This window comes from Scyliorhinus canicula, chromosome 1 (genome assembly GCF_902713615.1).
Source record: "Scyliorhinus canicula chromosome 1, sScyCan1.1, whole genome shotgun sequence".
Taxonomy (NCBI): Eukaryota; Metazoa; Chordata; class Chondrichthyes; order Carcharhiniformes; family Scyliorhinidae; genus Scyliorhinus; species Scyliorhinus canicula.
Window position 1 is genome coordinate 178,034,505 of NC_052146.1, and position 24,608 is coordinate 178,059,112.

Here is a 24,608-nt window from a genome sequence, read left to right on the forward strand (position 1 = left end):
TACTTCTTCAGGGTAGGCATTCCTTAGAGAGAGGTGGCAGTGAGTTAAACACTGGATAAAAGAAAATTACTGTGGATTCTGGAATCTGAAATGAAAGGGAAAATGTTGGAAAATCTCAGCAAGTCTGGCAGCATCTGTAGGGAGAGCTTTGACAAAGAGTCATCGGACTCGAAACATTAGCTCTTTTCTCTTCCTACAGATGCTGCCAGACTTGATGAGATTAACCAGCATTTTCCTTTTCACTTAAAACCAGATTATCTGGCCATTTACTTCATTGCTGTTTGTGGGAGCTTACTCTGCAAATTGGTCTCCGTATTTCCCACATCACAGCTGTGAGCACACTTCAAAAGTACTTGATTGTAAGTCATCGACACACAGCCAGTCTGATTAACAGTCACTCACTTGAGCTATGTGGAGGTTATTGGGTGATGAATGCCAGAACTCTCACTTTTGAGCCATGGACCAGATGTGGTTATTAACAGGAGCTCATGTTCCTGTGATGGGTCATTTCAATCACCACCAGAAAACTCTCAGGAACAGGTTCAAAGATTTGTTCCAACATACAAAGGGAGAGACACAGTTTTAGGCATTCCAAGATTGCCTAATCTCCAACATTTGGCACTGCTGCCTCACAGGGCCAAGGACCCGGGTTTGATTCCGACCTCGGGTGACTGTGTAGTTTGGAAATTCACCCCGTGTCTGCATGGGTTTCCTCCGGGTTGTCCGGTTTCCTCCTGCAGTCCAAAAATGTTCAGATTAGATGGATTGGCCATGCTAAATTGCCCCTTAGTGTCCGAAAAAGATATGTAGGTTAGGTTAAAGGTTTATTGGGATAGGGCAGGGAGTGAGCTTGCACGGAGTGCTTGTTCAGACTTAATGGGCCAAATGGCCTCCTTCTGCACTGTAGCAATTCTATGATTCTAATACGGACTCTGAAGATTTACAACAAAGTCACCTTTTTTACAGACAGTTAGTCACAGACATATACCATTAATCTTGTTACTTACAATCATGTGTAAAACATTTGCCTAGACTCTAGTTACTTTGGGGAGCTGGTGTCACTTTTGCAGTAGTATTGTAGCTAGACAAGTAATCCAGAGATCCAGGGTAAAGTTCCGGGGACCCGGGTTCAAATCCCACCACGGCAGATGGTGGAATTCAAACTCAATAAAACATCTGAAGCAGGATTCTCCACTTTGCGATGCCAGAAACATGAATCACAATCAAGTGGAGAATTGCGCGTCACTGAAAAATCGGGATTTGCATCCAATGCTGATTCCAGAACCACGTGCCATTGCTTCACTGGCGGTGAAGTTGAAATTTACGCTCCATGTCACCGGGCCTATGCAAAACTGTCATTTGCATTAGATTTAAATCTAATTAGCGGGTTGGCATATGCCAACCTTCCACGATGCCACTCTTAGGTGGAAGTCACATGGGCACAAATTGGAGCAAGTTTTTACAAATGCGGCCTGGGCTGTTGAGGGGGAGTGAGAAGGTAAGAAAACGTTTTTAAACTCTTGTGGTGAGATAACCACTGTAGTTATGTGTACTGTATGCCCGTACCTGTAATACAGGTTCCTCCGGTAAGCCCCTGCCGGCGGGCTCCGCCCACAGGGAGCTTATGTATAAATGTATGAGAGCTGCTCAGACCCTTAGTCTACAGTTGCAGATGGAGGGACAACATCGTACAACAATAAAGCCTCTATTGTACTAGTCTCTCGGCTTTGAGTATAATTGTTAGCGCTACAATTTATTGTTGTACGATTTCCCGTTCACCATGGACATCAGAATCAAGCCTGACCGTCTGCAGCTGGATCCGCAGTCGCCTCACGCCAGGAAAGACTTTGATCACTGGCTCGCAGTCTTTGAGGCCTACATCTCTTCAGCGGACCCTCCCCCGACGGAGGCTCAGAAAAAGCAACTCCTGTACTCCAGACTTAGTTCCAGCGTCTTTCCGCTCATTCGAGATGCGACTGACTACACCACCGCTATGGAACTGCTCAAGGAGAACTATGCACAGTCGGCGAACACCCTGTTTGCGAGGCATCAACTTTCTACTCGCGTCCAGCAGCCGGGTGAGTCGATTGAGGACTTCTGGAGGGCCCTTATACCTCTGGTACAAGGCTGCGACTGCCGGGCCCTCACAGCCACGGAACATTCTGATTTACTCATGCGCGATGCCTTTGTTACAGGCATTGCATCGGACACCATCCAGCAAAGACTGCTGGAAGGGGCCGCCCCCGACCTCGCGGCCGCAAAGGCCCTGGTGCTTTTCATGATGGCCGCCTCCCGTAGTGCGCGAACTTACTCCGCTAGCCACTCGGCCCACCCATCCTACCCCTCGTGGACCCCGCAAACGGCCCCCCCAGCAGCCACACCTGTGCACTATGCCTGCGCTGCCCACCGCACCGCACCCCCTCAACAGCCCAGGCCTCATTTGTAAAAACTTGCTCCAATTTGGGCCTCCACACCGCATCTCTCCTTAATCTCACGTACAACAAGGAAAATGCGTGTTCCGCACAGACCGCTTAGCCATCCTTGGCTACGTAGTCCAAAACGGACTACTGGGGCCTGATCCCGACCGCATGCGCCCCCTCATGGAGCTCCCAATCCCCCACTGCCCCAAGGCCCTCAAACGCTGCCTTGGGTTTTTTTCTTATTACGCCCAGTGGGTCCCACAATACGCGGACAAGGCCCGGCCACTTATCCAGTCCACGCAATTTCCCCTCTCGGCCGAGGTACAACAGGCCTTCGCCTGCATTCGATCTGACATAGCCAGGGCGGGGATGCACGCAGTAGATGAGACACTGCCTTTCCAAGTAGAGAGCGACGCTTCAGATGTCGCCCTTGCCGCCACTCTAAACCAGGCAGGTAGACCCGTGGCATTCTTTTCACGCACCCTCCACGCCTCCGAAATCCGGCATTCCTCTGTTGAAAAGGAGGCCCAGGCAATCGTTGCGGTGCGGCACTGGAGGCATTACCTGGCCAACAGGAGATTCACTCTCCTCACTGACCAACAGTCGGTAGCCTTCATGTTCAACAACACGCAGCGGGGCAAGATCAAGAATGACAAAATCTTGCGGTGGAGAATCGAGCTCTCCACCTTTAACTACGAGACCTTGTATCGCCCCGGCAAGCTCAACGAGCCCCCAGATGCCCTCTCCCAAGGTACATGTGCCAGCGCACAAGTGAACCAGCTCCGTGCCTTGCACGAGAGCCTTTGCCATCCGGGGGTCACTCGCTTGTACCATCTGATCAAAGCTCGCAATCTGCCCTACTCCGTCGAGGAAATACGGACAGTCACCAGAGACTGCCAGATCTGTGCGGAGTGCAAGCCGCACTTCTACCGGCCAGATCGCGCGCGCCTGGTGAAAGCGTCCCGCCCCTTTGAACACCTCAGCGTGGACTTCAAAGGGCCCCTTCCCTCCACCGACCGCAACACCTACATCCTTAGTGTGGTCGATGAATTTTCTAGGTTCCCATTCGCCATCCCATGCCCAGATATGACGTCTGCCACCATCATCAAGGCCCTGGATTCCATTTTCGCCCTGTTCGGTTTCCCTGACTACATCCACAGCGACAGGGGATCCTCGTTCATGAGCGATGAGCTGCGTCAATTCCTGCTCAGCAGGGGTATCGCCTCCAGCAGGACGACCAGCTACAACCCCCGGGGTAACGGGCAGGTAGAGAGGGAGAACGGGACGGTATGGAAGGCCGTCCAGCTGGCCCTACGGTCCAGGAACCTCCCAGCCGCTCGCTGGCAGCAGGTTCTCCCTGATGCGCTCCATTCCATTCGGTCGCTACTGTGTACCGCAACGAACAGTACACCCCATGAACGTGGTTTTGCCTTCCCCAGGAAGTCCACATCCGGGGTGTCACTCCCAACGTGGCTCATGACTCCGGGCCCAGTCCTCCTCCGTAGGAATGTCCGGCACCACAAGGCGGAACCCCTGGTGGACAAAGTACGCCTTCTCTACGCCAACCCTCAGTATGCCTACATGGAGTTCCCCGATGGCCGCCAGGACACAGTCTCGCTCCGGGACCTGGCTCCCTCAGGTGCCGATCCCATGCCCACACCCCTTTCTCTTCCCGCGCCAACCCCGGCGCCCCCCTATTCGTCCCCACCAGGTCCATCCCTCATGCCCCTGCCCACCCTGGAGGACACGGAAGATTTCGACTTGCTCTCGGAGTCATCCCACCAACAGCCAGCACCAGCACCATTGTTGTAACCCGAGTGATCCCTGCATATTGGAGATGGTGAGCAGTTAGGGCTCACTCACTGGGTAAGCTGTCCTCCAAGGTAGCCTCACACATCTGACACCTTACCCTATCCCGTCACAGGCCCTGTGTCTCCACCTCTGTGCACCCTCTTGTTGAGGGTGACCCCAGGTGGGATGTTCATTGGGATCCTACCCACCTCATTCTCCATTTTCCACCTCGCCACCTACAAACCCAGCCCCCAACAACCCCCCAACCTCCCCCCATCACCCCCCCCCCCCTTACCCCATCCGGAAAGCCCTCTACACCCAGCTCAGCCCATCCGTAACACACTTCAGACAGAGGATAGAAGCAGGTTGGCATGTTGGTGCAAAAGTGTTCATTGGTGACTATATACATTGTTGTGCCCTGCCCCCTAACTTTCACCTATGTGCTACACCTATGCCAACTTAAGTGGTGTCTAACTGTCTAATTTTACGTGCTCTACCGCACCTTCTAGGCGTTACCCCAGACAGCACATCAGACGTGGAGGTGGCCTGTTGCATCTCTCATCCTCTGACCTGAGATGCCTTCAGTGGCCATCCTCTGGAGGGCCTGAGCCTGGATGGGCCCGGCCGACCATCAGGTGTCACAAGTGATGACGTGCCACCCGCTGCCCATCAGAAGCGCCAGTATCAAATCAGAGGGGGGGGGGATTTAGAACCACTGAGGTGTTCCAGCACTTCACATGGGGAGGCATGGGCCCCTTCACTTCCTCCTTTGGGGTGCTCGATCGCTCCCGGGCTACTCCATGGGACGAAGGTGAGGCCGAGTGAGCTTCGGAGACTCCACCGTCACTGCCAGTCCTGGAATTCCGCTTTCGTCTGAGCCATGGTCTCGATGCCCTCAACCATGGAGCACTGGGACTGGGACACGCCCCTCAGCGAGTGAGACATGCCCCTCACTGCCTCGGTCATGTACCTCTGGCACTGTGCCATGCCCCTCTAAGAATGTGCCATGTCCCTCTGCACCTGTGACATGTCCCTCTGTGACTGGCTAAGCTCTAGCTGCACCTGCAGGCACTGGAAAGTAGCTGTTATCTCCTCCTGTAAGTCCTGGCTCTGTGTCTGCATCTCTACTAGTGATGGGATCATACCTTCCAGAAGCAAGAAACCTGTCTGGTATACAGCTGTTTCCTGGGATCGGGATGTAGGGGGGCATGCGAGGAGCAACACCAGCAACCTAAAAATGAGGTGTCAACCTAGTGAGGTTACAGCATAGGACCATTTGACAAACAGCAGATGCAGCAAATAATTGACGGAGCTAAGCGATTCCACACCAACGGATCAGATCTAAGCTCTGCAGTCTTGCCACATCTAGCCATGAATGGTGGTGGACAATAAACAAACTCACTAGAGGAGTTGCTCCACAAATATGCCCAAGCTCAATGATGGAGGAGACCAGCATATCTGTGCAAAAGATAAGGCTGAAGTGTACGCAATAATCATCAGCCAGAAGTGCCGAGTGGATGATCCATCTCAGCCTCCACTGGAGGTCCCCAGCAAAGCAGATGTCAGTCTTCAACCAATTTGATTCATCCCATGTGATATCAAGAAACAGCTGAAGGTATTGGATACTGCAAAGGCTTTGACAATATTCCAGCAATAGTCCTGAAGACTTGTTCTCCAGAATTTGCCGTGCCCCGAGCCAAGCTGTTCCAGTACAGCTACAACACTGGCATCTACCCAGCAATGTGGAAAATTGCCCAGGTGTGTCCTGTACACATGAAAATTGACAAATCCAACCCAGTCTATTACTGTACCATCAGTCTACTCTCCATCATCAGTAAATTGATGGAAGGAATCATCAACAGTGCTATCAAGCGGCACTTACTCAACAATAACCTGAGTACTGGAGTAATGGGTACTGGGTTTGGGTTCAGTCAGGATCACTTAGCTCCTGACCTAATTACAACCTTGGTTCAAACATGAACAAATGTGTAAAATTCCAGAGGTGAGGTGAGCGTAATTGCTGTTGACAACAAGGCCGCATTTGACTGAGTATGGCATCAAGGAGCCCTAGCAAAACTGGAGTCAATGGGAATCATGGTTGGAGACTTACCTGGCACAAAGGAACATGGTTGTAGTTGTTGGAGGTCAATCATCTCAGGTCCAGGACAACACTGCAGGAGTTTCTCAGCTGCTTCATCAATGACCTTCCTCCCATCATAAGGCAGAAATGGGGATGTTTTGCAGATGACTGCACAATGTTCAACACCATTCGTGACTCCTCAGATAATGAAGCAGTTCATGTCCAGATGCAGCAAGACCTGGACAATATCCAGGCTTGGGCTGACAAGTGGCAAGTTACATTTATGCAACACAAGTGCCAGGCAATGGCCATCTCCAACAAGAGAGGATCTAACCATTGCCCCTTGACATTCAATGACATTACCATCACTGAATCCCCCACAATCAACATCCCGGGGATTACCATTGATCAGAAACTGAATTGGACTAGCCGTATAAATACTGTGACTACCAGAGCAAGTCAAAAGCTAGGAATCCTGCACCGAGTAATTGACCCCCCCCCCCCCCCCCCCCAAAGCCTGTCCACCATCTACAATGCACAAATCATAAGTGTAATGGGTAATGGAATACTCTTTATTTGCCTGGATGAGTGCAGCTCCAACAACACTCAGGAAGTTCAATACCATCCAGGACAAAGCAGCCCCTTCCACAAATATTCAATCTCTCCAGGTCAGTGCCAGGGTGGCAGTACCAAGGTACCTAGGTGCCAGGTTGTCTGTGCCAGGGGTCGGGCCGGGGTGGGGAGGGGGGGGGGGGGGGGGGGCGAGGGGGTGCTCAAGGACTCTGGAAGAGATAAGTTGGGTGAAGTGGGAGGGGGGGTCTGGAGGCCACAGTGTGGGCGGTAAGGTGGGGTTGAAAGATCAGGGCTGCCTTTAAAAATGGTGCCCCGATTTGTGCGTAGAAATGACTTAAAGTATGACCTTAATGGGGAGTTTCTCGCCAAGGCCAAAAAAAACCTGGCAAAGTGCCATTGAATAACGGGGTCTTTCTCAGTGCTGCAGGCTAAACGCGCTGTTCAATGGACTTTAACTCAAGTCTGCTGAATCGCGCCCGTGATCTAGTCATAGCTGTTTGTGAGAACATGTTGAGTCAGGTTGGCTGATATGTTTCCTAAATTACCAGAGTGACTAAATTTCAAAAGTTATTCATTGGTGGGCGCCACGGTGGCTCAGTGGTTAGCACTGCTGCTTATGGCGCTGAGGGCCCAGGTTCGAATCCCGGCCCTAGGCCGCTGTCCGTGTGGAGTTTGCACATTCTCCCCATGTCTGCATGGGCCCCCCACAGCACAAAGATGTGCAGGTTAGGTGGATTGGCCATGCTAAATTGCCCCTTAGTTGAAAAATAATAATTGGGTATCTAAATTTATATAAAAAGAAAAAAAAAGTTATTCATTGGTTATCAAGTGCTGTGGAATAAGCTGAGGTTAGGAAAGGTGATGAATAAATGCGAGTTTGTTTATTGTTTATTTAGTTCTGTACATTCCCAATTAAGACAGCGATGCCATATTGAAGCCACTGTGATTCCTTTTTCATAGAATTTACAGTGCAGAAGGAGGCCATTCGGCCCATTGAGTCTGCACCAGCTCCTGGAAAGAGTACCCTACCCAAGGTCAACACCTCCACCCTATCCCCATGATCCAGTAACCCCATCCAACACTAAGGGCAATTTTGGACACTAAGGGCAATTTATCATGGCCAATCCACCTAACCTGCACATCTTTGGACTGTGGGAGGAAACCGGAGCACCCGGAGGAAACCCACGCACACACGGGGCGGATGTGCAGACTCCGCACAGTGACCCAAGCCGGAATCGAACCTGGGACCCGGGAGCTGTAAAGCAATTGTGCTATCCACAATGCTACCATGCTGCCCTGCAGTTAAAGTTAAAGTTATAACTGTGACATTTTTAACTGCAGTGACTTGTAGGAACCATATTACCTGTTTTGCCCTTCTGGGAAGCATGCATTTTAGTTTCATCGTTCCCCAATGCATTTTGGGGCAATAATTGGTTTTTGAATATTTGCTGCCCTGTTATCCCGAGAGACTCACTGGGTGGAATTTAACAGGCCTGTTCGCTGTGGCGTGAATCGCGGTATGACTGTAAAATCTCGCGAGAGGGCCATAATGGGATTGGCACTATCAAGATTTTAGAACGCAATCTTCCCCACACCCCTGCTGGCGATGTGGTTTGCATGATTTGAAATATTTAATATAATTAAATGGTTTTACATCACAGCGTCCGGCCACGTTCATTTCTCCTCCTTGGCGGCATAACATCACTCCAGCTAGAATCTGGTTTATGGTAAACTACTGGTTTTTGCAGTTGTGATAACCATGCTGGAGGCACAGAGGTAGTCCCTCAGTGTTGAGGGTTATGGGCACTGCCCTGGCACTGTCAACCTATCAGTGCCAACATCAGTGACAGGCTGACACTTCTGGCAAATCACTGAAGGGGGGGGATTTCCCCTTATATGTGAGGGAGTCCGAGTTGTAGATAGGGGAAGATGCTATGCATACATTGGGGTGGGGAAAGTCGGAGACTGTGAAGGATGGGATGGGCGCAGAGACTGTGATGAGAGGTAGGGGAGTGGGGCCAGAGCCAGTGAAGTGGAGGGTTGGTGCCTTGTGAGGGGGTTGCCGGTGGAGGGGGATGTTGGGTTACCCTGATAGCTCAATGGGCTAGACAGCTGGTTTGTAATTCAGAACAAGGCCAGCAGTGTGGGTTCAATTCCTGTACTGCCTTACCCAAACAGGCGCTAGAATGTGGCGACTGGGAGCTTTTCACAGTAATTTCATACTTGTGACAATAAAGATTATTATTATTGAGTTTGCGTGGTGTCGGGGACTGGTGCCCAGATCTCTGATTCATTGGGGAGGGAGGTGTTGCCCATCTGCATGCAAGGGTTCTTCCCTTGACCACAAAGGGGGGGGGGGATCCAGATGTCCATGGGGAGGTCCTGATGTCCATGGAGGGGGAGGGGGGGCGGGTGGAGGGGCGCCTTTTATTCTACTTTGAGATCCGGATGTCCTTAATCTCAGAATCATGGCTTTACCGGTGTGTTGCCAACCCCTTCCCAAACCGGTTGTGTAATCCTTGCCAGCACATTGAAAGTGCAGTTTAATCAGGCGAGAGAAGGCATCTGTGAAGCCAACTAATTGCACTCCCTGCTCCTTTTTCCATTGCCCAGCTTCCTTTTCAAATGTATATCCAGCTCATATTTGAAAGCAATTATTGAATCCACTTCCATCACCCTTCTTTTTTGCAGCAAATATTTTATTAAGGCATTTATAATTTTAACACTTTTAAACTGAAAGATCCAACAAACACAAAAACACCACAATAACATGGCCAACTCCCCACCCCGCCCAAGCATAGAACCTAACTGTCATGGTCCATGTAACTACTCCATCTCATGGTTCTCCCTTCATTGGTTTTCCTACCCTGATTCATCACTTCCATGCCTCCCCCCCCCCCCCCCCCCCACCCCCCTGTCCCCCCACTATCCCCATCCCTGCTGACAGACTAATGTTCCTTGAATAAGTTGATGAACGGCTGCCACCTCCGAGAGAACCCCGGTAATGAACCCCTTAAGGCAAATTTGATTTTCTCCAAACTGAGAAACCCCGCCATGTCGCCGACTCAAACCCCTGACTTCGGGGGCTCTGAGTCCCTCCGTCCCAGCAGAATGCATCTCCAGGCCACCAGGAAGGCAATGGCCAAGACGTCGGCCTCTCTGCCCCACTGGTCTCCCGGTTCTTCCGACACTCTAAATATTGCCACCTCTGGACTCTGAGTCACCCTCCCTTCCAGGCCCTCAGACATAACATCCGCAAATCCCTGCCAAAATCCCCTCTGTCTCGGACACGCCCAGAACATATGTACATGATTCGCAGGACCCCCCTCCCATACTGCCCACACCTATCCTCCACCTCCTCCAAAAACCTGCTGATCCGGGCCAGTCATATGAGCCCTGAGGACTACCTTAAATTGGATCAGACTAAACCTGGCACACGACAAGGATACATTGACTCTCTTAAGGGCCTCCTCCCATAACCAAATTCCAACTCCCCTCCCAAATCTTCCTCCCACTTCCTCTTCACCTCCCCTATTGAAACCCCTTCCACTCCATTAGCTCCTTATATATTTCCGGGATCTTCCCCTCCCCAACCCGTTTTTGACATCAACTTATCCTGTAGCCCGCTTAGTGGGATGTGCGGGAGGCGAGGGAAGCCCGGGACTTGCCTCTGAACAAAGTCCCACACTTGCAAGTACCAGAACCCATACCCACCTGGCAACTCAAACTCCTCCTATAGCTCCACCAAGCACGGGAAACTCTCCTCAATAAAAAGATCTCTGAATTTCTCGATCCCTGCTCGTGACCACCTCCGAACGTCCCTGTCCAGCACCTCCAGAGCGAACCGGTGGTTGTCACAGATCGGTGACCACACCGATGTCCCCTCCAGTCCCACATGCTGCTTCCATTGTCTCCGCACCCTCAAGGCTGCCACTTCCAGTGGGCTTGTGGAGTACCAAGCTGGCGAGAATGGCAGAGGTGCTATCAACAAAACCTTCAGACTTGTGCCCTTAAAAGGTGCCACCTCTACCTGCTCCCACACCGATCCCTCTCCCACTACTCACTTTCTAACCATCGATATGTTAGCCGCCCAGTAATAGTTGATAAAGTTCGGAAGGGCCAGCCCCCCCTCCCCGCTCAAGTAGGACCTTCTTCACTCGCGGGGTTTCCCCGGCCCAGGTAAAACACGAGATCGCCACATTCATCTTCCGATAAAACGCCTTTGGGATGAAGATTGGGAGATACTGAAAAACAAACAGCAATCTGGGAAGGACTCATTTTCACATCTGTACTCTCCCCTCCAGTGACAGCGGGAGCATGTCCCACCTTCGGAAATCCCCTTTCATCTGCTCTATTAATCTGCCCAAATTTAATTTGTGAAGCTGACCTCAGTCTCTTGACACTTGAATATCCAGGTCCCTAAAACTCCTTCCCACCACTTTGAACGACATCTCACTCAGTCTCCTCTCCTGCCCCCTTGCCTGGATCGCAAAAAACTCGCTCTTGCACATATTCAATTTATAAGCTGAGGACCGGCCAAATTCCTCCAGTATCCCCACAATTCCTGCCAAATGTTTGATGTTCACAGCGCCAATGCCATAGACTCTACGGCCAGGACAAACAAGTGGGGAGAGTGGACATCCCTGTATCGTCCCCCAACACAGGCTAAAATATTCCGACCGCACCTGATTAGTCCTTACATTTGCCACCGGTGCCTGATAAAGCAACCGAACCCAATCCGTAAATCCCTGCCCAAACCCAAATCTTCCCAGGTCCTCCATAAATATTTCCACTCCACCCTGTTTCCATCACCCTTTCACATGGTGCACACACATTATAGTAACTCACTGCATAAAAACATATTTTTTTCTCTCCTTTCTGATTCGTTTGCCAATTATTTTAAATCGTTGTCTTCTGGTTACTGACCCTCCTGCCAATGAAATCATTTTCTCTGTATTAATTCTGTTAAAATCCTTAATACTTTTGATCACATTTATTAAATTTCCACTTAATCCTCCATGTTATAAGGGGAATAACCCTACCTTCTCCAGTCACTCCACATAATTGAATTCCTCACCCAGGTACCATTCTGATAATTCCCCACTTCACCCTCTCCAAGGCATCGATACCCTTACAAAAGTGTGATGCCAATGGGAAGTGGCAGGCAGTTTACCGTAGAATCATAAAAATTAGTAATTTGCCTTTAACTGACATTTTAAAAACATTTTTCCACTTAAGGGGCAATTTAGCGTGGCCAATCCACCTATTCTGCACATTTTTGGGTTGTGGGGGTGAGACCCATGCAGATACGGGGAGAATGTACAAACTCCACACGGACAGTGACCCTGGGCCTGATCGAACCCGGATCCTCAGTGCGTGAGGCAGCAGTGCTAACCACAACCACCTCAACTGATATTTTTGCCGAGCGTAATATTAACAAGTAATATTATCCAATTTCTATGTAGGAGGAAAGAATAATGCTATTTCCAGTTTTAAAAAAATATATCGTCAATGGCAGATAATAAAAATCAGGGCACAATTTTCATACACGTACATAAAAAGCAAGAGGGTAGCCAGGGAAAGGGTTGGCCCACTGAAATATAGGCAAGGGAATCTATGTGTGGAGCCAGAGGAAATGGGCGAGGTACTAAATAAATACTTTGCATCAGTATTCACCAAAGAGAAGGAATTGGTGGATGTTGAGTCTGGAGAAGGGAGTGTAGATAGCCTGGGTCACATTGAGATCCAAAAAGACGAGATGTTGGACATCTTGAAAAATATTAAGGTAGATAAGTCCCCAGGGCCGGATGGGATCTACCCCAGAATACTGAAGGAGGCTAGAGAGGAAATTGCTGAGGCCTTGACAGAAATCTTTGGATCCTCACTGTCTTCAGGTGGTGTCCCGGAGGACTGGAGAATAGCCAATGTTGTTCCTTTGTTTAGGAAGGGTAGCAAGGGTAATCCAGGGAACTACAGGCCGGTGAGCCTTACGTCAATGGTAAGGAAATTACTGGAGAGAATTCTTCGAAACAGTATCTACTCCCATTTGGAAGCAAATGGACGTATTAGTGAGAGGCAGCATGGTTTTGTGAAGGGTGGCCATGTCTCACTAACTTGATAGAGTTTTCGAAGAGGTCACAAAGATGACTGATAAGGGTAGGGCAGTGGATATTGTCTATATGGACTTCAGTAAGGCCTTTGACAAGGTCCCTCATGGTAGACTGGTACAAAAGGTGAAGTCACACGGGATCAGAGGTGAGTTGGCAAGATGGATGCAGAACTGGCTAGGTCATAGAAGGCAGAGAGTAGCAATGGAAGGGTGCTTTTCTGATTGGAGGGAATTGACTGGTGGTGTTCCGCAGGGATTAGTGCTGGGATCTTTGCTGTTCGTAGCATATATAAATGATTTGGAAGAAAATGTATCTGGTCTGATTAGTAAGTTTGCAGACGACACAAAGGTAGGTGGAATTACGGATAGCGATGAGGACTGTCAGTGGATACAGCAGGATTTAAATTGTTTGGAGACTTGGGCGGAGAGATGGCAGATGGAGTTTAATCCAGACAAATGTGAGGTAATGCATTTTGGAAGGTCTAATGCAGGAAGGGAATGTACAGTGAATGGTGGAACCCTCAAGAGTATTGAAAGTCAGAGAGATCTAGGTGTACAGGTCCACAGGTCACTGAAAGGGGCAACACAGGTGGAGAAGGTAGTCAAGAAGGCTCACGTGTTGCAGCTGTATAGAACCTTAGTTAGGCCACACTTGGAGTATAGTGTTCAATTCTGGTCGCCACACTATCAGAAGGATGTGGAAGCTTTAGAGAGGGTGCAGAAGAGATTTACCAGGATGTTGCCTGGTATGGAGGGCATTAGCTATGAGGAGCGGTTGAATAAACTCGGTTTGTTCTCACTGGAACGACGGAGGTTGAGGGGCGACCTGATAGAGGTCTACAAAATTATGAGGGGCATAGACACAGTGGCTAGGCAGAGGCTTTTCCCCAGGGTTGAGGGGTCAATTACTAGGGGGCATAGGTTTAAGGTGCGAGGGGTAAGGTTTAGAGTAGATGTACAAGGCAGGTTTTTTACACAGAGGGTAGTGGGTGCCTGGAACTCACTGCCGGAGGAGGTGGTGGAAGCAGGGACGATAGTGACATTTAAGGGGCATCTTGACAAATACGTGAATAAGATGGGAATAGAGGGATACGGACCCAGGAAGTGCCGAAGATTTTAGTTTAGACAGGCAGCATGGTCGGCACGGGCTTGGAGGGCCGAAGGGCCTGTTTCTGTGCTGTACTTTTCTTTGTTCTCCCAAAACATTTCTCGGGCAGGAAACGAGATGTGATTCCCGTCGCATGGTTCAGCACAATCCAGATCGCAATCTACCCACACTTAGAAATTTGTTAGGGGGTTTGGTATGAGCTGAGAATGAATCAAGTGTGCGGGACCGGAAGACACAAGCAGCTCCACCTCCTGAGAGATCAGAGCACCCAAGTGCCCTGAACTCAGACTAATGCTCCACCTCACCTTCTCGCTGGCAAGGAACCTCCCCCATCGCAGGTACCAGCGCCCCCCCCCCCCCCCCCCCCCCCCCCCCCCCCCCCCCCCCACCCCCAAAGCCTGGTGAGCGCCACCCCATTATGGGGTCGGCAGATGCCCACCACCCTTCAGGCTCCCACCTTAAGGCCCTTCAGGCCTCAGCCCATTCAGCCCCACCCTTTGGCAATGCCAACCAGGCACCCAGGCAGTGCAAACATGCAGCCCTGGGAGTGCCAGGTTTGTGGGATAATTTCAGGGTCCTCGAGAATCCGGCTTTAAAAAGATCTTGCATATTTAAATAAATATTTAATTATCTAATCTGGTTCACGTCCAGCAACGCCTGTCCTGGAATTCTCCAGCGGGATTTGCACCAGGCACACGTGGCCAGAGAATCGCTCCTCGGGTTTAATTCTGATCTTAAAATTAAATAAGACTGAGGTGGTTGTAGTGGCACTATTTTGGCAGGAAGGAGTTCCATTTAACCGAATACAGTAGTAGGCAAACAAAATAAAATGAGCTTAACTGGACTTTCTTAATTCTGTCATTATATTTTGCATTTATGTAAGTGCTCTTTAAAATAGGTTATTATGATCATCACAGTGGCGCAATGGTTAGCACTTCTGCCTCACGGCACCGAGGTCCCAGGTTCGATCCTGGCTCTGGGTCACGTGTGGAATTTGAACATTCTCCTTGTTTGCATGGGTTTCGCTCCCACAACCCAACAGATGTGCAGGGTAGGTGCATTGGCCACACTAAATTGCCCCTTAATTGGAAAAAATTAATTGGGTGATCTAAATTTATAAAAATAAATAAATAAAATAGGTTATTATTTTAAACTTCTAAGAAAATGCATTAAAATACTTTTATTACGAGCAACAGAATCACTTAAGGTCTTCAAATGGTTGATCTATAACAGCGACCCAGAGATGTTCACAAGCGGTAATCTACTCCAAGGATGTTCTGATAAAATTTGAAATTTGAGGCCGCTCCTCGCCCCTATACTCCCCTCCCGGCGGGGCTAGGAGCAGTGCTCCGTAAATCGCAGCCGCGGGGGCATCGCGCTGAGAATGACGCGGCCGGCGCGCCTAATGACGTCAGCCGCGCATGTGCAGGTTGGCCGGCTCCAACCCGCGCATGCGCGGCTGACGTCATGACGCTGACGGCACGAACCCGCGCATGCGCGGTGGCCATCTTTCCCCTCAGCCGCCCCGCAAGAAGTGGCGGCTTGATCTTGCGGGGAGGCGGAGGGGAAATAGTACGTCCGATTTGGACGCCGGCCCGACGATCGGTGGGCACCGATCGCGGGCCTGTCCCCTCCTGAGCACAGTCGTGGTGCTCTTTCCTTTCTAGGCCACCTACAAGCCCCAAACGGGCTTCTCACTCCCGTTTCACGATGGCAGTGACCAGGTGTGTTTGCCGCCGTTGTGAAACGGCCGCGAACGGCAGGCCGCTCAGCCCATCCGGGTCGGAGAATCGCCGTTCGCCGTGTAAAACGGGAGAATCGCGGGGGGCGCGAGGTGGCCGTGAATTTTGTCTCCCACGCCGAGCGGGGAATCGCGCCCTGTATGTCCTACCAAACTCTCCCAGGACAGAACTCTGCTGCGACTTCTATCCTGAAAGTCCATTTCACCCCTTTTGACTGCGAACAGCCTCTAACTTCACAGCTGAAGGCTATTTAAAAGGCGATATTAGGCTCACCAAGATGCCCGGGCTGCAGGATTTACCGCCATTGCCAGGATGCCCCAGATTCAAGGAGCCATTGATGGCAGGCATGATGCCCTGTGAGCACCGGGGCATCAGGGAGTGCCCTATATTACCAGGAAGAGGTTCCACTCTCTGAATGTATAGATCATGTGTGATAATCGCCTCAGGATCATGCACATGTATACCTGCTATTCGGGAGTGTATATGACAGCTGACAGCTACATCTTGGACACTCGGAGATCTCCAGTGGATTTGTGGACCATCCCAAATTGACGGGAGGGGTCATGGGTGGGGGTGGGGGGTGCAAGCAGACCCGCTATGAAGATTAAAGTGACAGGGGCTTCACATGTATCAGATGTGAAACGTTTAAATGGTGAACATTTTCATGTGACAAATTTTGATTCCCCCTAGTTACAGGCAATGACCTCACCAGTGCCTGCTGTCTTCCGTGCCCTTTGGTCTTTGATGCCCTTGGCGGTCATCCTCTGGAGGGCCTGGAGCCCGGGGGGTGGGGGGGGAGGGGGTGGCCCTGGTCACCTTACTGGTGTCACAGGCATCAGCGTACCACCCTACTCTGTCAGCTATCCTTGAGATGTGCCCGTGTCAGGAGGGGGGATTCAGAAGAACTGGAGACCGCTGTAGTCTCCTTAGTGGAAGGCCCCAGGTTGGGCTCCAGTGCACCCTCCTCCATGAGGATGCCTGTAGAGCCCTGGGCAACTCCATGGGATAGAGGGGCAGCAGGAGTGAGCTTCAGAAGCCGCCGAGTCATCTAGCACTGCCAGTTCTGGAGGCTCCCCATTGTCTGCACAATGGTTTCGACACCCTCAGCGATGGTCCTCAGTGATTGGACCATGCTCTGGACACGTCCCTCAGCAAATGGGACACGATATAGAAGCTCTCAGCCATAGACACAACCACTCAAGGCATGGATGTCCTGCTACTGGGTTTTGACTGCAGTCGCCACCCTAGCGGTGTTGGCCTGGTTGTCAAGCATTGTTGGCACCATTTCCTGCACTTGAAGGTTATGGGCTTCCTGCATTTGGCCTTGCAGTTGCTTGAATGTCGCTGACACCCCTCCTGAATCTCATGGCTGTGGCCTATCAACTGAATCTTCTCTGGGAGAACTTTGACCAGAGGCATCTTGCTGGAACCCAGCTGAGTATTGGGATCCCGCAGACCTCTAATTGCTGTATCCCTTGGATGTTCCTGTCTCCACCTGATGTGCATCAGCAGCTATGTGATGCCACCTGATAGTGCCCCAAAGCCTGTCTGCTAATGTCTCCCACTATGGCGTGTGTCTCTGCACTTGTGGAAGTCGCGGTTGAAAGCTGTGATGCATCGATGGTGTTCTCCTCAGAGCTCTCCTCCAAGGTTGTCTCTTAGATGGCAGGGGGTACAACTCTGGATGGCCCGGCCACATCACACGGTGACCCTGCAAGATAATGTACATGGATTCAGTGTAAGGGAAGGATAATTGTCTGGGACATCAACAAATCACTTGAGGCAGGTTATCTAGGTGAAGGGGCAGTGGATCCTCACTTCTCTGGCGCAGGCTAACCTCGCTGTCGGTCACTGCTCTCTCTTCGGGCAACACTGTGATCTCTAGCGCCTTTCCCTATCAGGAGTGAGGACTCGGATCTCTAGGATTCTGACCCCCATCTTCGCCCTTTCCCTCTTATTATGGGCCATCTTCTACTGCGGAGACAAAAAGAGGATATTGTGAGCTGCATGCTTGATGGGTCAGGGTGTATATAGCAGGTGACATGTGTGGGAACTGCACGTAGACATGAAGAGGTTGTGACGGTGGGTGCCAGGAGGTTCTGAGGAACAAATGTAGAGGTCGGATCGGGGGGGGGGGGGGGGGGGGGGGTGTTGGGATTGAAGGGTGGCAGGTAGGACTGATGCCAGGAAGAGAGAGTCATTTACTTATCCTTGCAGCTCGCAGGAGGTCATTCATCTCCTTCCTACATTGGATGGCGGTCCTCCTGGTCATGCTGCCTGTACTTACTGCAGCTGCCACTGCCTCCAAGGCGGCATTGCTAACCCTGCTGCTGGTTCTCCTACCCCCTCGGGGGTACAGGGTGCCCCACCTCTCATCCACTGCTTCGAGAAGCCTGGCCAGGTCGCCATCCCCAAAGTGTCTCTGTGCTACCATCCTCGTGTCTTGACTGGAACTGAGTGCTGAGGGACCGTTTAAAAGCAGCTCCACCTTGTTAGTGGTGAGCCAATGAGGTGCGAGTCTGGCAAATCAGACAGCGAGGGAGTCAGGCATGGCTTATTTCACATGGGGCTTGTTTCTTGCACTAAGTGCGGATGAATACAGTCACGATCACAGCATTACTGCCGGTGCAAAACACCCTGCTAAACTCGTCCAAAATGACACTTTATCATGTTTTGAGTGACTCATGCCCTTGAGGACTTTCAGCACAGGGCTATTCAGCTATTTAAAGAATTGTTTCTATAGGATTCATGTTTTTTTCCCCGTTTTGGGCCAATTCTGTGTTTGTATTACAAGAGCCTACTACACCATACTTTTTACACAATGTAATCTGGGGGAATACACTCCTTTCATTGCTGGTGAAGCTATCTGGGACAGATAGTCTTATACAGCAACAATCCATAGTTAACACTACAAAATCACACATTAAAATAAAACTGTGAACCCATTCATAATGTAATAACCAAACACTAACCACCTCAACTATTTACACTCATTGAAAATAAGGTGAGTAGAACTCTTTGATTGTGCTCAACTATTCCTGCATGAAGCTTTGCTTTTTCCCATTTTTATCATTTATAGCAGCGGCGATACTTCTTTTCATTAACAGAGCTGTGAAAGGAGAACCAATGTTTAATGCATCAAAAGTGCCATCCAAAATTATTGGTGCCAGATTAGATTCAGATCCATTGTCAGAAGTTTAGTTTAAGAAATTTTATTATGGGCCACAAAGGATTAAAAAAGTAAGGGACTCAGGCTTAAATGTGGACATATAGTCAAACACAAATGATTATTTGGATCTTAATTCTCCTGCATCGTGCCTGTACTCTTATCAGTTAGATTAGGGTGAGTCACATTCTCCCTGTGTTTGTGTGGGTCTCACCCCCACAATACAAAAGTTAGGTGGATTGGCCACGTTAAATTGTCCCTTAATTGGGAAAACAAAAATTAGGGTGAGTCTTGATATGTCATAATTAATGTTCGGGATGTCATTAGTGCGTGTTTATCAAGAAATAATCGGCAGTTGAATGAGGGCAAGTTCTACGTTCTCCAAAGTCCTTTCATTTGACCATCTTAAGCTTTTTTTAACATCATCTATTAGCTGTGGACTGCTGGTACATTGACCTAATTGAATACTTTTGCGGCAGTTCATACATTGTGAGACATTAGTTAAATATAACAAGAAACCCTGCTAAGCAACTCGCTACAGTCCAAGTCCCTAATGCACAGTGTAAAAATCTGACAGAATCTGATACGTGTTTATTCTCATTCACTTGTTTTTTTTTTAAATGTTGGGCGCGATTCTCCCAAAACGGGAGAAATCGTAAGGCTGGCGTCAAACCCGGGCGGGTTTGACGCCAGCGCGCCCCTTCCCGACCGGGAACCGATTCTGGTCCCCGGTCGGGGCTAGCAGCCCGACGCCGCAAGCTCCGGCATCACGGGCTTAACGAATTTCGTTAAGCCCGCTTGCCGGAGTTAGCGCCGGCTGACGCGTCATATGACGTCAGCCGCGCATGCGCGGATTGGAAGACTCCAACCCGCGCATGCGCGGATGACGTCATCGCGTATTTGCGCGAAACCCGCGCATGCGCGGGCCGGGATGCCCCTCAGCCGCCCCGCGAATGGATACTGCGGGGCGGCGGAAGGACAAATAGTGCGTGGGCATCGGGCCCGCTGCCCGCGATCGGTGCCCACCGATCGTGGGCCCATGGCACCCTTGGCACGGCCGTGGTACTGCCGTGCCAATCGGTGCCATGGTTATAAAAAGCGAGTTGTTCCCGCCGTTTTTACGAACGGCCAGACCAGGTGTGTTTGCCATTCGTAAAAACAGCGTAAAGGGCTGGGACTTCGGCCCATCGAACAGCTGTGAATCGCTGCCGGCCGTAAAAAAACGGCGGCAGCGATTCGTGTCGGGAGTTGGGCGAGGGGGGGGGGGAGAATAGCGGGAGGGCGGGAAAAATGTCGGGAAGGCCCTCCCGCTATTCTCCGACCCGTCGTGGGGGGTCGGAGAATTTCGCCCGTTGTTCTTACTTTTTTCCTGTAAGAAGGTAGGCACTTTTAACAAGAAAAATTAAAGACTAACTTTGGTGTGTGCGGGGTGTTGCTGCCCCATCTTTGACAGGTTCTTCCAGAAAGTGTTTTGGTTGCTGTTCCTCTGTAGCTCTCACTGTTGCCCGTCTTGCATTCCAAAATAAATGCTAAGTAAGAAGAAAATAAAAGTATTGGTGAATTTTGCAGTTGTCAAATAATGTTAGAAATGGAAATAAAGCAGTAACAATGATCTGGGACAACAGGGCTATTCCTTTTTTTCCATCATCCTTTCTTTCCTGTCTCTTCAATGTCACCTCCATTAATGGAGCTGTATACCTCCTGCCTTGTAGCTGACCAGGGCATCTCTGTCCATGTGTTAATCTAGGTTTTGCTTCTACATTTGGATTTCCCCAAGTGCAAGCCATTATTAACTGCAACCATGGAATCATTAAGGCACTTAGTATCCACCCAATCAGTTTCAAAGTAAAGGGTGGGGGGGGGGGGGGATTCTACTCTCTCAATTAACTGGTCTGCAACCCCAAGAGCTTCCTCCGTATTGTGCTTGCCTTCCTAGAAGATCCCATGATTCCTTCATCCTCAGCCAGTCCAGGCCACCTTAGAACTTCACACCAACTCCAAAATGCTTGGATGGATCTGAGAGGACAAGGGATAGTCCTTGAGGATGTGGCTACTCACCCCACAATACAGGTACACAGGAAATAGAATCAATGCTATCTATTCACCAGGAGAACCATTGAATAGGCCATTGAGCTTCTGAAGATGCAATTCTGATACCTGGACCAGTTGGATCCCCTCCTGCAACATCTTGTTCATTTGGTGATCTGTTGTCCTGTCCATAGCATGGCCCTCTAGCGAAGTGCAGGCCTTAAGAACAATGATGCCCTAGAAGGGGGCAGCTTTGAGCATGAGATAAGAGAAGGTGGAGAGACAGGACGTTGAACAGAGGGTTACATCTGTTGCACAACGAGATGGCCTTCTCCTGCCACTCTCCAGAAAGAGGACCTCCATTCTCTTTCTTAGAACCTGCATTTGATTCTCAACGAAGTGATGGACAGCCCTTGCCCTGTGTGTCAGGCCTCTTGTTCTTCTGTGACTGGCTGGCGTTTCCCTCTGGTAATGTGGAAAGCTTTGGCAAAAAGATGCAGATTTCTCCTTTCGGATAGCCAGTAGCCTCAGTGATAGCTGCTGTGGGGTGTCTAAATCAGGTCTCATAATTCATCTTAGCCGCTCTGTTCCCACCCCCACTGGCCAATGATGTGTAGGTTAGGTGGATTGGTCATGGTAAATTGCTCCTTAGTGTCCAATGATGTGCAGGTTATGAGAGGTTAGGTGGGGTTATGGGGTTAAGGTGGGGGGAGTGGGTCGAGGAAGGGTGCTCTTTCAGAGGGTGGGTGCAGGCTCGATGGGCCGAATGGCCTCCTTCTGCACTGCAGGAATTCTATGGTTTTATGTCTCTAATTGGTCAGGAAACCCATCTCTACATCAATTAAGGGCATCCCTATGTGTAAATCTTAACTTTAACCAGTTTTCCATTGCAGAAAGGTTTCTGACCCAAAAACAGATCCAGCTCCTGTCTCCCGCCTCTTGGTGAAAGTTGAGCCCAACATAACTTCCCAACCTTCTGTGATAGAGAAATGTCATAACTAACATCATTGAATGAAGAGAAATTTAAGTAAGACCTTGTGAGCTATAAACTCTAGTGTGAGGATATCTGCAGGACAAATAGGACGCAAATGTCTTTTATAATACCATGTCTTCATCCCAACACCTTCCTAATCTTCATAATCCTCTGCCCCTTTAGGAATAAAAAGATTCCTGTTTGGAAGACTAAATCCTATGTCTGCTTTCTACACACTGTTTTATTGCAAAATTAATTTTTTTTAATATATACTTTTATTAGAATTTTCCAATTTTAAGAATTTAACAATTAGACGTATAAAACAGATAACATTTACAGAATAAGACATTTCTTATGTACAATTTATACGTTCCCCTTTCATCGGCCCTCCCCCTTTCCATGCTCCCCCTCACCCCATTGTTGGTCGGGCCCCATCCTGGCCCTTTCTTCCGCCATGGGTGTTGTATTGTTATATTCTATCTTTCATTCTGTGATTCTTGCTGTTACCCCTATGGCTTCACTGGGGGTGGGGGGCTTTCTGCAACTTCCCCCTCGCTCTTTTTCCCATGTCCCTTCCTGGTACTTCCATGGGTTCCTTCCTTGCCGCACCCCCCATCCCTTTGTTCCTTTCTGTGCTGTGCAATCTTGTCTCCCCTCATGGTTCCTCCCTCCTTTTCTTCCTAATCACTATTGGTTTCGAACACGTCTTGGAACAGGTTGATGAATAGCCCCCACGTTTTGTGGAGGCCCTCATCCGACTCTCGGGTGGTGCAATTGATCTTCTCCAGGTGGAGAAATTCCGCCAGGTCTGTCAGCCAGTCTGCAGCTGTAGTTGGTGCTGCTGATCGCCAGCCGAGCAGGATTCTCCGGTGTGCGATTAGGGAAACAAAAGCCAGGGCATCGGCCCTCTTCCCCATACGTAGTTCTGGCTGGTCCGACATCTCAAAGACTGCCACTCTCGGGCAAGGATCCATCCTTACCCCCCGCATCCTTGGAAATCACCTCGAAGAAAGCTGTCCAGAACCTGACAAGACTGGGGCAGGCCCAGAACATGAGGGCTGGTTGGCCGGGCCTCCCTGGCACTGTTCACATTTATCCTCCACCTCTGAGAAGAACCTATTCATTCAGGTTCTGGGTAGGTGCACTCTGTGCACCACTTTAAACTACATGAGGCTTAGCCTTGCCCAAGAGGAGGTGGAGTTGGCTCTACTTAGTGCTTCAGTCCAGAGTCCCCAACATACTTCCGTCCCAGGTTCGTCGTCCCATTTCTGTCTTTCTCCGTATAATTGTGTTCTCACCCTTTCTAAAAGCCATCTGTACATGCGCACATGTCCCCACAGTTCCCCTTCTTCCTATTGTCCATATCCAGCAGTTCCTCAGCAATGTGTCTCTCGGGGCCCTAGGGTACCTCATCGTCTCCTTGCGGAGAAAGTTTTTGATTTGTAAGTGTTGGAGCCCCTGTCCGTTCGGTCGCTCGTCTTTCCGTTAGCTCGTCTAGGGTTGCAATTCTGTTCCCATGACTGCTAGCATTTCCCCATCCTGCCTTCACTTCTTAAAAGTTGGGTTTAGCATGGCTGGTGGGAATTTGTGGTTCCTGCAGGTGGACGTCTCAGTTACGTTGAAGAGTTGTCTCATCTGGTCCCATGTTTCCAATGTGGCTACCGCCACTGGGCTGGACATGTATTTTGCCAGGGAGGATTGGAGCGCTGCGGTGGCAGGGGCTCGGAAGATCATTCCCTTACAGGAGGACTCCTCCAGATTCACCCATTCTGTACTCGGTTCCCTTACCCATCCCCTCATTCTCTCGGCTGTGGCTGCCCAGTGGTAATATTGCAAGTTCAGAAGGGCCATGTCACCCATGTTTCTTCTCCTCTGCAGTATAGTTCTTGGATTCTTACCCCCCTCCCCCCCCCCCCCCCCCCCCCCCACCACACACAAGCACCATGATCTTTTGTCTACTCCTTGGAAAAAGACCTTGGGGATGAAGATCAGTGTGGATCTAAACAGGAAGAGGATCCTTGACAGTACGTTCATCTTGATCGTCTGCACCTGTGGTGATATGCCTGTAAGCAATATCATAGATGGATGGTGTGCGACCTCCAACCAGTAGGTGGTGGTGCAGACACACCATGCGGTCTCAAGCCCGTGGTCATGTGACCAGGGACTCTCTTACAAAGGGAGACACAACCACTCATCAACAGATGGCTGCAGGAGATGGTAGTAAGACATACGGGTGAACAGTTGTGCTACATGTAGTTCCAGAGGCGTATAAAGAGACTTCATTATAATGTGCTCTGTAACCGATTGCTATCTTACCACGTGAGCTTCAATAAAGATCCTTGTTTGGACAAGTCAAGGTGTTTGGTAGATTCCCTTGCAAGGTATAGAAGACCAAACACAACAGCACCCTCCCTGCCAGGGAGAGCAGGAGTGCATCCCATCCCTGCAGGTCTTTATGACTTCCTCCACCAGATTGGTCAGATTCCACTTGTGGATCCATGTCCAGTCGTGAGCTACCTGGATCCCCAGGTCGCAGAATTTGCTTTGGGCTAGTTATGGTAGACCCTCCAGCTCTGTCCCTCCCCCTTCGAGTACACCAAGAATGCCTCGCTCTTGCC

The 24,608-nt window shown here is 50.1% G+C and overlaps 1 protein-coding gene across 2 annotated transcripts in view; it reads right to left on the reverse strand.

Moving 5' to 3' along the window:
• LOC119969583 (plasminogen-like) overlaps nt 1-24,608 on the reverse strand; it is a 160,190-nt gene that overhangs the window by 100,481 nt on the left and 35,101 nt on the right. The window contains exon 4 of one of the 2 annotated variants that reach the window (XM_038803378.1): nt 20,404-20,518. In XM_038803378.1, coding sequence (XP_038659306.1) covers nt 20,404-20,518 — 115 coding nt within the window. Of the gene's footprint in view, nt 1-20,403; nt 20,521-24,608 lie in introns of both variants that reach the window. The other variant, XM_038803387.1, reaches the window with a different exon arrangement.